Source organism: Sinocyclocheilus grahami, unplaced genomic scaffold, assembly GCF_001515645.1.
Source record: "Sinocyclocheilus grahami isolate Dianchi unplaced genomic scaffold, SAMN03320097.WGS_v1.1 scaffold118.1, whole genome shotgun sequence".
NCBI lineage: Eukaryota > Metazoa > Chordata > Actinopteri > Cypriniformes > Cyprinidae > Sinocyclocheilus > Sinocyclocheilus grahami.
In genome coordinates, this window is record NW_015505297.1 from 2,282,550 (window position 1) to 2,298,983 (window position 16,434).

General features: G+C 35.9%; 2 protein-coding genes and 1 pseudogene across 2 annotated transcripts; 1 reads left to right on the forward strand and 2 right to left on the reverse strand.

Annotated features, from left to right (window-relative positions):
* The window catches only part of LOC107589637 (mitochondrial ribonuclease P protein 3-like), a 13,894-nt pseudogene extending 8,141 nt beyond the window's left edge, over positions 1-5,753 (reverse strand).
* Positions 5,754-5,993: 240 nt separating this feature from the next.
* Positions 5,994-13,843, forward strand: ppp2r3c (protein phosphatase 2, regulatory subunit B'', gamma). The gene is made up of 13 exons (XM_016278136.1): positions 5,994-6,255; positions 7,352-7,479; positions 10,018-10,122; positions 10,216-10,328; positions 10,488-10,585; positions 10,719-10,789; positions 10,889-11,021; positions 11,163-11,218; positions 11,638-11,713; positions 11,792-11,928; positions 12,613-12,750; positions 12,849-12,908; positions 13,012-13,843. Exons 1-13 carry the CDS (start codon positions 6,189-6,191, stop codon positions 13,201-13,203), a joined length of 1,374 nt encoding a protein of 457 aa, XP_016133622.1. The 5' UTR covers positions 5,994-6,188; the 3' UTR covers positions 13,204-13,843.
* Positions 13,844-14,211: 368 nt separating this feature from the next.
* On the reverse strand, positions 14,212-15,267 carry LOC107589643 (protein FAM177A1-like). Its single transcript, XM_016278142.1, has 4 exons — positions 15,075-15,267; positions 14,913-14,979; positions 14,736-14,833; positions 14,212-14,602 (listed from the first exon to the last, which is right to left on the reverse strand). The coding sequence occupies exons 1-4, from the start codon at positions 15,147-15,149 to the stop codon at positions 14,402-14,404; spliced, it is 441 nt and encodes a 146-aa protein (XP_016133628.1). The 5' UTR covers positions 15,150-15,267; the 3' UTR covers positions 14,212-14,401.
* Between the last annotated feature and the right edge of the window lie 1,167 nt (positions 15,268-16,434).

Consider the following 16,434-nt stretch of genomic DNA (forward strand, 5'->3'; position numbering starts at 1 on the left):
ATATATATATAAACATAAAAGTTAAAAAACCTAAATGAAAATTAGAAATGTCGCCTTGGCAACTTACTGAAATAAAATAAGTACTAAAATAACTAAAACTAAAATAAAAATAAATTAAAGCTAAACAGAAATATATAAAAAAACAAAGACTAATAAAAATTACAAATGCACATAACAATATTGCTAAAACTTAAACTCAAATTAAAATCAAAAATGAAAATATAAAAAAATATTTACTGACTTTTAAATTTTTAAATGATTTTCACTCAGAAATTGCTATAGATTTCACAAATAATTACAAAGAAATGGCAAAGTAACACATTCAATTAAATATCAAACCAAAGTAAAAAGAAAAAGTATTTAAAACTTTGAAGAAAAATCTTTTACAGTGTATAAATAATACTAAACCGTGGAATCCATAAACCAGTTCAACAGGCACATCGACTCAAAAGAATGATTAATTTCAAATCAGACATCACTTGTCGTTTTCATTTTCTTGACTTCTAAATAACCAGCAATAGTATATTTCTTCTAAAATATACTGGAGTAAAAAAAAACAAAATTTTTTTATTTTTTTTCCAGAACTACAATTCTCCAATAAATTAAAGATATTTAAACAATGAAGTTTAGTATGAAGTTTAATCATTGTTTTGAGTGAACTGCAAACTCTTCCTCAAAGTTGAGGAAACAACAGCCAACAACTAATACACAATCCTGTTTAATACACACAAAGCTGAGCTTGTCAAAACCACACGCATTCCTGGACTGTCAGGTGGCTGGAAACCAGTGCTTTCAGTTCTGTCTGAAGCGTGAGAATTTTTCCTTCTAAAATTCCAATTTCCACTAAAATGCAAAAACAGAAGATTGTGACCCACATGTGAAAACAAGACACCAAAAAAGAATACCTGCAGCTATTTTGCAATCAAAAAATCCTGTTAAGTGTGTGTTAAGTAGCACGTCTGTGCTACTGGGTGGGAGGATGCATGACTGGAGGAGGGCTGAGTGCCACGGACAGAGAGAGGGGGGAAGGGGAGCTGGATATTTGGGGAATTCCTCTTTGGTTTTGGTGGGAGTTAGCAGTTGGTGATCAGTTGTTCAACTCTTAAAAAATCTTGCAGCATTGGGTTAGTACTCTCAGTATGGGACGAAATTAATCCTAACATACAATTTCACTTGGTTTTATCTATGTGCATGCAATAAGATGATGACAAAGATCTAGAACTGTAAGTGCATTTTTATTGTTTTTGCATCCTCTCGTGGCCATGGAGAGGTTATGTTGAGTGGGAACAGGAACACCGGGGATTCCCCAATAGTGTTGAGAGTTCACGTGTGTGCGGTACCAGCTCGCCGTGCAGAACTCTGTGTGTACCTACAATATGGGTGTGTCAGGAACATGCACATTAAAAACAAGTTTAATCCAGATTTGATAGTAATCACAATCTAGTTCTTTTTTTCTTTTTGGAATATACAGAATGGCCAATGCCAATCAAAACGCGCTCCTTCAGCCTTGAGTGGTTATTAACGCAATGTACAATTGCAAACTTTTGCTTGAATCATTTAAAACAAATAACAGCATTTTGTAAATCCTCAAAAGTACCTGCTCAGTTTTGTTCAAAGCATGCACGAAATACCAATAAAATGAAAGGCAGCCACTCAAAAATAGACAGAGAACAAAGAAATTAGATGAATTAGAGTTCATGTAAACCACACCGTGCCTCGCGGCAGACATTAATGAAAAGGCATCTGCAAGTCCTGTACTTTTCTTTATTACAAGTTTGCTGTTTTTGAAACGGGAAAAACAGGCTCCCCCAAGCTCAAGCTTGACCTAAAGAAAAACTGCAGGCCACTGAATGTAAGGAGACCAAAAAAGGGGATTTTTTGCTAAATTGTTGATATGCTAATCTGCATATTTCACTTGGATTTCTAAATGTGTTAATAACAATATACTGTATTAACTGTACAACTTGGCCACATTTAAAATAAACTGACAAATTAAAGTGTTAAAAAGGTGTTTTTTAATACCAAGGTTTTATGATTAAAACCTTGTATGTATGCATGTATGTGTATGCATGTATATGTATATATATATTAATATATAAACATACAAACACAGACATGACATATTTGTACTTTTAAAAATGATACATAACTTTCACTCTATATAAACTACCGTTAAAACTACCACGGTCAGTAATTAAAAAAAAATAAATAATTACTTTTATTCAGCAATTATGCACTACATTGATCAAAAATGACATTCTATTTCAAATAAATACTGTTCTTAAAATAAAAAACAGTTATTTTAAAATGTAACAATATTTTTTTCTTTTTGTAATAATACTTGAAACTTACATGCATATTGTGGAAAAAGAAAATGTTTTCATGTTTAAAAGTACAAATATTCCATGTAATCTCACAGTTACTATGAGGTCATGTATAATAACTATGCATGATTTTAAAGCTGTTATTTAAAACATTTTATAGTTGTTTTTGATGAAGTATAGCATGTCACACAGCAGGACACAGTTGTCATTGCTTGGCATGTCACGTTATTAACCACCCAAAAGCACCACATTTATTTCCTTCAAAGGCAAAATGATTGTCTAGGGGTTGTTAAATGCTTCTGCAGAGTTTTGACTGGGGGTGTTTTAACTCTCTTGCTCTGGTTTCACTTCATAAAGCACTGCTGCAGCAATGGCGGGGGGCTGGAGTCCATGCAGCGCTGCAGACAGACAGGCAGGGACTTTCCAGGGTCACTCATGTGAGAGGCTTTTGAGGGTTGAAATGTGAAAGCCCATTGTGTTGCGTTTTACAACAGCTAAAGGCACATAAGCAGTACACATGTCTCAGCATTAATCATGTGCACGACCAAATTAGAGATTGTTCATGGCTATACTGAGTACTTTGTTTTTCCAATATGTACTGTATGAAAATGTTCCTTTCTGAGACAGTGCTTGGAAACTGAATGTGTTTCCTATGCGTGAGAACGGAGTTTGCAAACAAACACGACTGTTCTCTCTGGGAATTGGAATTTCAGAGGAGTTGCTTGCCTTGTGACCTTGTGTCTTCGGTTGGACTGCATTCATGAGCTTTCTAAACCGGGGACCCGACAGACACATGAAGGAACATGTGTTGGAAAGCCCCCTGCATCATATCTAAATGTGGAACTAGACAGGATCACATGCTTTTGACATCTATAGACCCCACAGCCTGAATAAAGCAGCCCTCCAGACAACATCATCTAATTCAGGGGCAGACTCATTTAAGACGGAGATCAAAACTGCATGGAACATCTTCTAATTCTGGACAGCTACACAACCCAACTTGCCTATCATGTTGTTGCATCCTATTTGGTGCAACACAAAATGCAGCTTTAGTTTTTAGTCCATGTGTCCTTAATGTTTTATCATTTTCAAAGAGGAAATAATCTAAATGCATAAAAAATCAGGTTACCTGTTTAACGTCTATAACATATGTTACATGTATAACATGTTTAATCGGTCATGTAGAAATGTGAATATAGGGTGTATAGGACACTGTCGCCATCTAGTGGAGTCAAACGGAACTACATAATAAGGCCTTACTAAACTTCAAACAACACATCCTTTACATAAAGGGGAATTTCATAAAAACACACACAGGTGACATTTCACCAGGAAATGAAAAAGATTTAAAATATTGTGTATAAAGATTAAACCCATTTCAATACCATTAAGATTATTTGTAACATGACTTTAATGACAAGTACACCCCCCCCCCCCCCAAAAAACATGCATTTTTTTGGTAATATATATTTTAATATGCAAATAAATTCTACTAATATATGTTATCCATACTTATTAAAATATCTAATGAATTAATTAAAATATTTAATATTTAATATTTGCATGCTCTTTTGTCATTTTATTCTTTTTTTTAATATTTCTATTTTGCTTAAATTTATTTTTACGTTTATGCTTATTTTTATTTTAGTAATTTTAGTACTTGAATTTAAGATCATTTATTTCAGTTAGTTGCCAAAGACATTTCTAATTTTTAAGTTTATGTTTTTAATCAAATTATATTTATATTTAACTATAGTTAACTAAACAACACTGGTGTAAATGTCCATTTTTATCTCTATCTCGATCTATCTATCAAATTAACTTCGGTAAATATACTCTGGCAAAAGACGGATATAATGTACAGACAGACCTCTGGGGTGGTTTTCTTGAAGATGTCACTTCCTTCTATCACTTTCTTCATCACTTTGTCCTTCAGCTCAGCATACTCTTCCTCAGTCAGTTGAATGGATTCAAGTGATGCCTTGCAGTTTGTGCACTCTCCACTAAAACACGAGATATTTCCACACCAATAATCAATTAAGAATAGTCTTTATTGATAATATATTTGATTAAAACTGAAAACTGAATGAGTACCTGGGGACCACGTATGAGAACTTCCCACTCCATTTCTGATCCGGTAAACTGCGCAGATGGAAAAAATTAAAACAGTATTTACATTTTATAAAATAAAAATATAATATTTTAATATGTTTATGTTCTTATATTTTACATTATATCGATATTTTACATTTACCTCTCGAACCAAGCTTTGACAGTTTTAATCAGCAGCTCCTCAGGGTAGATCTGATTATCTCTCATATATGACAGGACAGAAAAGAGTTTGTCCCCCTGCTGTCTACGCTGAGTGATGCCGCTCTGAAACAGGCACTGCCAGGTGTCCTGATTAGGTACGAGACCCAGTTCCAGGAGCTCATCGTACAGCATCCAGCTCGTCTCAGTGTCACCATGAAGTGCCGCCCCAGCGATGGCATCACTATAGTTACGAGGAGACGGCAGAAGGGCCTTTTTCATCCCCTCCAACACCTCAAGCGCCTCCCTCCAGCGTTCAGTTTGACTGAAACCTTTAATAAACAGGGACGAGGCCCCAGTGTCAAGAGTCTTAAAGCAAGTTCTCATGATGTCGTAAGTGTCAAACACTTCCGAGTGGTGCCCACCCGTGACACACAGTGTGAGGTACCTCAAAAGGAGTTCGTAAGAAAGGGTGCCTTTGTCCTGAACCATGTAGGCCAAGAGAGATTTGGCGATGTTGACGTTTGCATTAGCCGCCAGCAGTCCTTCCATCATGTGCATCTCAAAGCGATCAGGTTTGGAGGAACTCTCTTTGAACTTTGCCCATTCGGATGTGGTCAGCGGATGATCAGGAAGGGTAACTTTCACAGACCCTCTGCCTCTCGAAGGTATATTATTTGATAGCTCTTCTGTATCCACCCCAGCTCTCTTTTTCATGTATTCAGCCGTTCTTCTGGCCGTTCCAGCGGTAAATACTGAATTTGGGAATGCAGGCCTTGTTCTGGGAGTGAACCCTTTTTCTTTGGCAACTCGGCCGTGTGCTTGTTCGTCTCCTTTTGTGCTGTAATATTGTGCGTGTGGATTTATGATAAACCTGACAGCATGCACAATGTTTCGTTGTGGTAAATAAGCCAAAGCAGGCCTGAGATACAAGGGGTTGAAAACCCATGATGTGCATAGATGCTTCATGCAAGTCCTTGATTTTGACACAACAAGAGATCCCATCATTTCCCAACCAGTCTACTTTACTTTTCAGACTACGCAGCTACTTTAATAAAGGTGCTTTATGTAAAATGTATAATAAATGACTTATTCTGTCTCAAAATCTCATTGCTTTGTGAATTAAGGTCTGTTTTACTGTTCAACACATATACAGTAACACACACTAACTCTATGAAGTTCTATTTAATAGTATTTGTATCTACAATTAATAGATAGAAATAATATTCAGCAAATTATCTTCTAAAGAAATGTCCTTTTGCATTTAAAGCACACAATCTTAAATTCCTTAGACCCACTAAGATATCTCAATATCTTTTAAACGCAATTTTGTTAATTCAATCATCGGTAATTTAAACAAGAACATCTAACTCACAGGATCTGGTCAAAAGTTCATGCGAGCAGCTCTTCAGCTCTTCAGCTCTTCGGCTCTTCAGCTCTTCTCTCCTGACTGTGCGGTCGCACTTCAATGACGTCACTCGTGCGCCTTTAGCTCAGAGATGTAAACAGTTCGTCAACCGCCGAGGCTACTCAAACATAATACAGTTGTTTAATAATAAGTCTTAATTTAGTTTAAGTTAGTTTTAAATATATTATGATCAAATAAAGTTAATAATGGCAAACGATAAAACCGCACATTGGAAAGATTTACTGCGGAAAAGACTCGCCTCTGCGAAACAAGGTAAGATGATGAATGTTAGCTAATCGGGTGCCATAGAGATTCATTACAAGATCAAGGAGCAATGTTTTAAATTCCACAAAATGTATACATTTGTATATAAATCTCCCAACTGTATTACGTCGATTCTGGCACCCAACATCACAACAAGATGATATTTTAAGCTCCTTATGTAGCCGAATCCACGCTGGTTTGAATGGGCCGCCTCCAGTTTCTTCTTTGTTTTGCTGCCTCCAGCTAGCGCGGTGACGTCGGCTGACCCTAGTTACCTGTAGTTGACCTGGCCGTGCGTCACTCAGAAAACAACAGGCCAATCAGAAGAGAGGCTCATGAATATTAATTAGACAGACCAAAATCGACCTGTTCTCAGCAGAGCTCCTGAGAGAGGAGCTGTAAAAATATATTGAGATGGTTTTTGGTACTTATACCGCAAATATATATTCTTAAGGACATCAAAACCTCAAATAAAACTCCAGAAAGGTGTACAATATGGGACCTTTAAGTAGCACTAACTGTGGTAAACATTGTATTTAGTGGAAATGTAAATATATATATATATATATAAATGAATTTAGACTATACTAAATATTTTATATTAGGGGACTTATTTACAACAAATACAGTTTGTTATATTAGAAACCATAGTAACCCTATCCTATTCCTGTTATGCAAAATCTGTTGAAAAATTAATATGATTGTGCTGTAATTTATGGAAGTGCTTCTAAAGGGCATACTAGACTTTCACAAATATATTTTGGTCAAGTTTAGACAATTAAACTTGACTTTATAAATGTATTTATTTATTTAATTGTAATATTGTGATAAATGAAAACTTGGCTAATATGAATTCCATATGTAAAATCATAGTAAAACAAATTTAAGTGTTACTTAAACTCATAGTATTTTATATAATTATATTAAGACATAAATGATGGAGACATGAAAATGTGTTGCATAGTAGGCATGACCCTGGTAATAAGGAGTTATCCGTGGTTTTGCTAATGATTACTTTGATTTTACTATGAATAGTAAAATATGGAGGAGGTTTGTACAGTGTGAATAATCATAATGAGTGTGATCAAATCTTTATTTGTAACAGATGGCAGGACAGAGGAGGAGAAGAAAGCAGAGGAAACTGAATTGTTCACCAAGCATTACACTGAATGGAAAAGAGGTGAAAAAGGAGAAGATGACTCGTTTAAACACATCCCACGCTTCTACTACAGGGTGAGTTGATCACGCTTTAATCAGTAATGAGAATACAGTGTTATCATATTTATTTGTAGAATAGTGATATTGTGAAATATTACAATTCAAAAGAACTGTTTTCTATTTGAATATATTTTAGAATGTAATTTATTCCTGTGATGAAAGCTACATTTCAGTCTTCAGGGTCACACGATCCTTCAGAAATCATTCTAATGTGCTGATTTGCTGCTCATGAAACATTTCTTTATTATCAATGTGAAAACAGTTGTGCTGCTTAATATTTTTGTGGAATCCATGATACGGTTCTTAGGATTCTGTGATGAATGTAAAGTTCAAGTGAACAACATAAAAATGAAAATAAATAAAAAAACATTATAAGTGTCTTTACTGTCACTTTTAATCACTTAAAGGATTAGTTCACTTCCAGAATAAAAACATCCTGATGATTTACTCACCCACATGTCATCCAAGATGTTCATGTCTTTCTGTCTTCAGTCGAAAAGAAATGAAGGTTTCTGAGGAAAACATTCCAGGATTTTTCTCCATATAATGGACTTAAATTATTTTAAATAATAAATATTTTTAATTATAAATTAAATTATATAATTGACTTCAATGGGGATCAACGGGTTGAAGGTCCAAATTGCAGTTTCAGTGCAGCTTCAAAGGGCTCTACACGATCCCAGCCGAGGAATAAGGGTCTTATCTAGTTAAATGATCTGTCATTTTCTAAAAAAAATTAAATAATTGATATACTTTTAACCCCAAATGATTGTCTTGCACTAGCTCCGTGTTGCGCGTCCATAAATTCACGCATTACGTAATCATGTTGGAAAGGTCACGTGTGGTTAACTCTTCATCTGTGTACTCCGGTTCAAAAAGGTAGGGTAGGGCGAAAAACTTCATGTCATTTTGTCCTCCAACTTCAAAATCGTCCGCCATCGTTGTTTTACCTTTTTTTGTAAAGGGCGTTTGACTTTCTTTGCACGTTCGCTTTATAAACATTGGGTCGTTACTTCCGCCTACTTTCCAACGTGATTATGTAATGTGTGAAGTCCAGCTAGTGCAAGACGAGCATTTGCGGTTGAAAAGTATATAGTTTTTTTGGGGTTTTTTTAGAAAATGACTGATCGTTTCGCTAGATAAGACGCTTATTCCTCAGCTGGGATCATGTAGAGCTCTTTGAAGCTGTATTGAAGCAGCAAATTTGGACCTTCAACCCATTGGTCCCTATTGAAATCCATTATATGGATTAAAATCCTGGAATGTTTTCCTCAAAAACCTTAAAGGGGTCATATGATGCGATTTCAATTTTTCCTTTCTCTTTGAAGTGTTACAAGCTCTTGGTGCATAAAGAAGATCTGTAAAGTTGCAAAGGCTAAAGTCTCAAATCCAAAGAGATATTCTTTATAAAAGTTAAGAGTCAGCCACACCTACCTAAAACGGCTCGTTCTAACACGCCCCCACATGTCTACGTCACGATGTGGGAAGATTTGCATAACGCCGCCCAAATGTTCACGCAAAGAACGAAGGCATAACTTTTATTCTCGCTGTAGTATTGCCGCTGCCATGTCGTGAAGGCGCTGTGTGATTCGTTGTGAAAGCGAAACTACTTTGTTTGGTCTTCCAAAAGAGGACACGACTAGAAATCAGTGATTAAGTTGCATTTACAACACTATTCCAGAACATTTCAACCCAAATATTCAGATGTGTGCAGCGCATTTTATGGAGGACTGTTTCCTGATCCTGGGAGAGTAGACTACAATGTTCTGACTCAAGTGAGTTCTGACTCACAGACTGTATGTAAGTTTTTTTTATATATAAATGATTTGCCACTGACGATTCAAACGCGAGTTTTGAGCAGTGTAGAGTAGCACTTGTTGTTTGTCATTTCTCCGATCACAAATGCAGACATGTTTTATGTTTACACAGCGCGAAGCAATGCGTAAAAAGACAGTATAAGTCATTATAATCCGTAATTATGTCCCCACTGGATGCAACGAATGCCTCGTTTATAATGGGTTTTAATGTTTTTGTCTCGTCGCTCCGGCCTGACAGGGCATCATCACAGTATGGTAAGGGGCGTAACATTTCCGTCACACGCTTGAGGTATTCGGCCAATCACAATGCACTAGATAGCTGGCCAATCAGAGCACACCTCGCTTTTCAGACCGATGAGCTTTGTAAAAATCGATGCGTTTCAGAAAGGCGGGGCATAGAGAAGAAACAATAATGTACAGTATGTGGAAAATAATGTGTTTTTTAACCTTAAACCGCATAAACACATTTCATTTCACCAAATACACAAAATAATGTTCTTTTTAGCAGCATCATATGACCCCTTTAATTTCTTTGCAACTGAAGAAAGAAAGATATGAACATCTTTGATGACATTGGGGTCAGGAAATTATCAGGAAATTTTTATTCTTGAAGTGAACTAATCCTTTAATGCATCCTTGCTTAATTGAAGTATTCATTTCTTTAAAAAAAAAAAACTACCCCAAACTTTTGAACGTATTGCCTTCTCAATCTTACCTCCCCAATATTTCATATCAGCTTCCTGCAGAAGATGAAGTCTTGCTGCAGAAACTCAGAGAAGAATCAAGGGCAGTGTTTCTCCAGAGGAAAAGCCGGGAACTACTGGACAATGAAGAGTTGCAGGTAAGAGAGCTAAACATTTATTATCGGTTTTAGTTTAGTTATTAAATATGTTTGTATTTCCTCTTCTAAATGTTTTTTTTTTCTTTCCGACAGAACCTTTGGTTTCTTCTCGACAAGCATCAAGTGCCGCCCACGACCAGTGACGAGGCCATGATCAGTTATGAGAGTTTCCTAAAGGTTGGAGAAAAAGCAGGTGCCAAATGCAAGTAAGTGCATCATAGAAAAGTGTATAGTGATCAATTAGCTTCACTCAAAACCATGAGTTTGACGGGCTGATAACTGTATTCTAAGTCAATGTAATTCATAGGTGGACAGTGCTCATGACTCACTGAGATGTTTGTTTCACGATCATTACACCCCATCAGGCTTTTCTTCACTGCCAGAGTCTACGCCAAACTACTTCATAATGATCCTTATGGGAGGATATCAATAATGCAGTTCTTCAACTATGTCATGAGAAAAGGTAGTTTTAAATTCTGTGCTCATCTCATGACGTCAGTTAATTATGCGTCTTCTAGTTCTTTTTAATGACTATAAACATAGTAATACAGATGTGTAGATGAATCACGTGTTCATCTGCGTTTCTTCTCTGGCAGTGTGGCTGCACCAAACCAGGATTGGTTTGAGTCTTTATGATGTAGCAGGTCAGGGTTATCTCCGTGAGTCTGTAAGTGATCTCATTTTACCCCCTGAAAAACATTAAAAATCACAGTATCTTCTTTGGAGTAAAGCTGTATTGTTTAACACAAAGACTTTCTCTCTGCAGGATTTGGAGAACTACATTCTAGAGTTAATTCCTACACTTCCCCAACTAGATGGCTTGGAGAAATCCTTCTACTCGTTTTATGTTTGCACTGCCGTTCGCAAGTTCTTCTTCTTCCTTGATCCTCTACATACTGGTAATTCTCCTGTGGTCGTGTCGTTTTTTACAATTTGCCTTTTAATTTAAGTCAGAGCACCTGTAGACATTATTTAGATTTTACCTTGTGGAAAAACTGGAATGAAAAGAAGCATTCTAATGTTTTGTACATGCTCTGCAGGGAAGATAAAAATTCAGGACATCCTAGCTTGCAGTTTCTTGGATGATCTACTTGAGGTAGCGTATGGATTCTCGCTCAAGCGAACCTATATTACCAATATCTATATACACTACTTTTGAAACGTTTGGGGTCGGCAGGAGTTTTAATGTTTTTGAAAGAATTATACTTGCCAAGGCTGCATTTGTTTGATCAGAAACACAGTAAAACAATGATATTGTGAAATATTACAATTGAAAATTACTGTTTTCTATTTGAATATGTAAAGTGTAATTTATTTCTGTGATGCAAAGCTGTTCAGTATCACATGATCCTGCGCAAGAAATGTTTCTTAATTTTATTTATGTTGAAAACAGTTGTGCTGCTTAATATTTTTGTGGAGACTGTGATATATTTTTGTTAGGATTCTTTGATTAATAAGAAAGTTCAAAAGAACAGAATCTGTAACATGATGCTAATCAGATTTATTCATTTATAGCTTCGAGACGAGGAGCTGTCCAAGGAGAGTCAGGAGTCCAACTGGTTCTCTGCACCTTCTGCTCTTCGAGTTTATGGTATGCCTGCAAAATACACTTAATCAATGTTATATAAGTTCAATCTCATGTGTTAATCATCATATGTCCTTTTTACAGGTCAGTACCTCAACCTGGATAAGGACCATAATGGGATGCTCAGTAAGGAAGAGCTGTCTCGCTATGGCACAGGAACTCTAACTAGTGTTTTCCTAGACCGCGTCTACCAGGAATGCTTAACCTACGACGGCGAAATGGTATAACACTCTGACTCTGACTCAATTAATGATTTACATTACACTAAGAGTTAGATGGGAGAAAATCCCTTATAACAAATGTTATCTGCTGTCAAAAATATATCTTTGTGGGCAGGGAGAACTGAGTTCAATTCCTATTTTCAGATATACATGTACACTACTGTTCAAATGTTTGGGGTTGGTAAGATTTTGAAATAAGTCTCTCATGCTCACCAAGGGTGCATTTATTTGACAATATTTTGATATTATTAAAATGTAATATAACTGTTTTCTATTTTAATATATTTTAAAATGTGATAAATTCCTGTGACGTCAGAGCTGAATTTTCAGCAGCCTTGATTTGGTTATCAAGAAACATTTCTTATTATTATCAATGTTGAAAACATTTGTGCTGCTTAATAATTTTGCAGAAATCGTGATTAATTTCTTTAAAAAACTAAAAACTTACTGACCCCAATCTTTTAAACCGTAGTGTACTTTTGACTTTGACCATGGAAAAAAAATTGTGAATGTTATTGTTACTCTGGAAAAAGACTTGAATACAGCCAAGCAGGTATTTGCCACTGAAAACAAGCATATGATATTCTTATATGCATGGAATTTCCTACATCATATCCATAAAAATTTTCAGTATCTAAAAACATAAACATGCATTTTTTTATGAACTAAACCCCCACCATTTAGGACTATAAGACATATCTAGACTTTGTGCTGGCTCTAGAGAACAGGAAAGAGCCTGCGGCCCTCCAGTATATATTCAAACTGCTGGACATGGAAAACAAAGGCTCCCTCAATGTATTTGCCCTCAACTACTTCTTCAGGGTAAGGAATCGAGCAAAAATATTTGTTGGCTTTAATATAAATAGGCATGTTATATATTTATACTAAGCAGAAACTAACCTATTCATCTGTGATATCAGGCCATTCAGGAACAAATGAAAATCCATGGGCAGGAGCCAGTTTCCTTCCAGGATGTTAAGGTAAATGGCCTTTATATAATAATAATAATAAAGCAGTCTATCAACAAGTAAAGAAGTGGGCGTTTTGGGTCATGAAATGGTGATCAAATGTTTGTGTATGCAGGATGAAATCTTTGACATGGTGAAGCCTAAAGATCCTTATAAGATCACACTACAGGACCTTGTGAACAGCGGTCAGGGTGACACCGTCACTAGTATCCTCATCGACCTCAATGGCTTCTGGACTTACGAGAACAGAGAGGTGCTGGTGGCTAATGACACTGACAGCAACACAGCTGATTTAGATGACACATGATGACAACACGTTCTGTTGCCAAATCAAGTTGTGCTATTGGACCAATTGTGCTTCTCCGAACGAGAAAAAAAAACTTCAGCCAAGAGGAATATACAGAATAGCTCAGTTGTATGTTGAATTGTTTATTAAGTAATAATATGTACAAAACAAACTGTATTTTTTCACCCTACATTATACAATGGTATGTGTGTTTTCACCTACATAATACAAAATTATTGTACACAAATAAATTATGCGCTCTACAAAATGAAATGCTTTTTTTGTGTCCGAGGGGTAGACAAATTGAACTCAAATCTAATGGGTAAAGCGCACATTTACACATACACTAAAAATAATATGTCCACATAAAAAGAATATTTGGTTAGAAAAATAACTTTTGAATGTTTGAATGACTTATGAAAGAGGGAAGAATCCCATCTGACAGTTTACTCGACAACTCCTAGCATCATCAGTAACAGAAATGTCTAATATTGTAAGTACTCACATTCTACAGAATTGTAAAAGATTGGTAGTCCATGCAGTTGTTATAGTGTTTCACTTCGGCTTTTTTAGATATTTATAATTATGTATATGTACAATGAATTGTTGTAGTGACTAAAGACTATGGAACATTATCTCCACTGAATAAAAAAATAATAAAGGTAATTGTGACTTTTTATTTGGAGTTTTTTTCTTGCAATTGTGTATTTATATCTCACAATTCAGGACTTTTTTTCAAAATCTGGAGTTTATATCTTTCAATTGTGAGGGGTTTTTTCTTCTTAAAATTAAGGTTAAGTATCTAAAAACAGTATCAAAAACAGAATTGCAAGATGTAAACTCAAAATTCCAAAAAAGGTTCAAATTGTGAGACGTAAACTCAGAATCCTGAGGGAAAAAGTCAGAATTGTGAGATGTAAACTCAGAATTCTAAGAAAAGTGTGATCTTTGAGGTGTAAATTAGCAATTACTTTTTAAAATATTTTTATTCCATTTTAGAAATAAGCTTCCATAGTAGTTTTATGTATGGCTTCGTAAAATGATAATTAAAACGGTTCTACGTTCTAAGCAGAACCATTGTCAGCTATGCATATGTTACCTTCATGTTCAACTTCGTGTAAGATAAACTTTCCCCTCCAAAAAAGGAACCTAACACACCTCATGCCTAAGGTTAATATGGTAAAGACCATCAAATATGCTCAATAAACCGAACAGTATTTTAGGAGGGAATGGGGGCAGGCACTTTATTTGCATCAGGTATAGCATGTGATTCCTGCTCCAGTTCAAAGGTCACATTCACAAAAGAAGCAGTTCCTTCTGGTTGCTCGATCTTTGGCTGCTGGCCCTCCTGATTGTGCTGCTCCTCAAAACGACGTTCTGCCTCCTCAGAGAGATGGTTCTCCTCCTCTTCTTCCTCCTCCTGCGGATTACACATTATTAGGGTGTCACAATGCGAAAGCTGTCCAAATCGCTCAACAATAATTGTACATGCTACTTTTGAGAATATTGGCTAATAAGTGAAGGCTGTAAAATTATAATAGCGGTGCACATACCTCTTTCTTCATCCTGTAGTACTCATCAATTGCATACTGATATTTTGGCGTCGTGATTCCCAGCAGTGAGGCCATTTTCTCTCCAAGATAGTCACAAACTGAAATATTTGGGTTGAAATGTTAAGTTTGGACGTTTTTGTATGACTAAATGTCACAGGCTGGAAAGAGTTTCATTACCCGAGATGGTTGAGGTAGCCACTCTCCACATTTGGAACCAGACGTATGGACCCCAGGTCAACTTTGACTATAATCAGAGATGCAAAGTGATCAAAAGCTGAAGGTGTTCAGAAAAGAAGCAACTGAAACCACTTTCATTTTCAATGATTTGATGCAACTCACTGGATCCCTTGAACTTAAAGGTTTCGCTTTCTCTGGAGGTTCTTCCTCCTCTTCATCTGTACTGTACTCCTCCATGGTTTCACCAGATGCGAAGTAGATTGTTCTGCGAGGAATCTTTGGCTTCTTTTTGCCCAGATCTCCAAGTTCAACATTTTCAAACTCCTTCACCGCTGCAGAACTCTAAACCAGCAGATAAATGTATATATTTAAATAGGGATGCACGATATATCGGCCACCATTTCGGTATCGGCCGATAAATGCTCATTTTTTCTGTTATCGGTATCGGCCCGATAAGAAAATTTGGCCGATATCTTAAAGCCGATAAATAATGCATTATTTCCTTCAGAGACACTTCAGATGCGCGCTGTTCGTTTGCAGCCTTTTGTGCAATTGTACGTAGTAATATTGTGTTTATTTGATGTATATCTGATTTATCTCATATAGAATGCGTTTGGTTAAGTTAAAAGAGCGCTTCAGTTTACCGGTGATAAACTCAAACAGCAGTGCACAACATTAATAACTATGATTGGGAATGTCGTGTATATAACATTCTAATGAGAACATTATTATAATAAAACGTTGTGAATTCTTTGGGGTTAGTTGCCGTGTTTCAGCGCGTTGTTATGGGAAGAGCGCATCCACAACAGGATCACACATTCTGACTATAGCACGCAATAACTGCATCATTTTGTACATATACAAGTTGTAATATTATGTTTATGTTGTATTAATATTAATCCCAGGATGCATTTCCTTGAGTTAAATAAGCTGCCAGCAAAACGCTTCAGTTTACCATGTTCATTCAGCTCTTCAGCTTCAGCAAGCGCAGCTCAAACGGCTGCTATTTAAAACAGTGGTATTAATTTGTTACTTTTTCAAAATCATTGATACATTATTAATAATAACAACCACTTGTATTTTCTATTATTATTTTCATCAGCAATATGGTTTAGTAATTAAAACCATTTAATTATTGTCCGTGCAGAGGCTATTCCGTTTTATTGATCTATGGCACAATCATTTTGATTCTTTACACGTGTAATGATGTCCAGTGACTTGTTTGCATTATTTATGCATTATTTTATTTATTTGTAAGACTTTTTTATGACTAAATTTGGTAATGGGAGAGTAAAAATATTTTTAAAACGTACACCGTTCAAACTAGGCTGCTTATGTTGAAGTGTTCGGGATGTGGTTTTTAATGATGAGACCTTTTTTGTAATCAGGCTCTCAAAAAGTATATAACAATTTGGATATAGATTTATCGGCCAACATATCGGTTATCGGCTTTCAAAAATAAAGAATAATCGGTTATCGGTATCGACCAAAATTTTCATATCGGTGCATCCCTAAAAAATAT

What these genes read in the sequence shown, in the direction of transcription:
- ppp2r3c (XM_016278136.1), top strand. Translation starts at nt 6,189, where the DNA reads ATGGCAAACGATAAAACCGCACATTGGAAAGATTTACTGCGGAAAAGA. An exon ending in CAACTATGTCATGAGAAAAG is followed by an intron (nt 10,586 to 10,718) that starts GTAGTTTTAAAT and finishes CTTCTCTGGCAG; the next exon opens with TGTGGCTGCACCAAACCAGG. An exon ending in CCTTGATCCTCTACATACTG is followed by an intron (nt 11,022 to 11,162) that starts GTAATTCTCCTG and finishes CATGCTCTGCAG; the next exon opens with GGAAGATAAAAATTCAGGAC.
- LOC107589643 (XM_016278142.1), bottom strand. Translation starts at nt 15,149, where the DNA reads ATGGAGGAGTACAGTACAGATGAAGAGGAGGAAGAACCTCCAGAGAAA. An exon ending in GGCTACCTCAACCATCTCGG is followed by an intron (nt 14,834 to 14,912) that starts GTAATGAAACTC and finishes CAAATATTTCAG; the next exon opens with TTTGTGACTATCTTGGAGAG. An exon ending in ACTACAGGATGAAGAAAGAG is followed by an intron (nt 14,603 to 14,735) that starts GTATGTGCACCG and finishes TGTAATCCGCAG; the next exon opens with GAGGAGGAAGAAGAGGAGGA.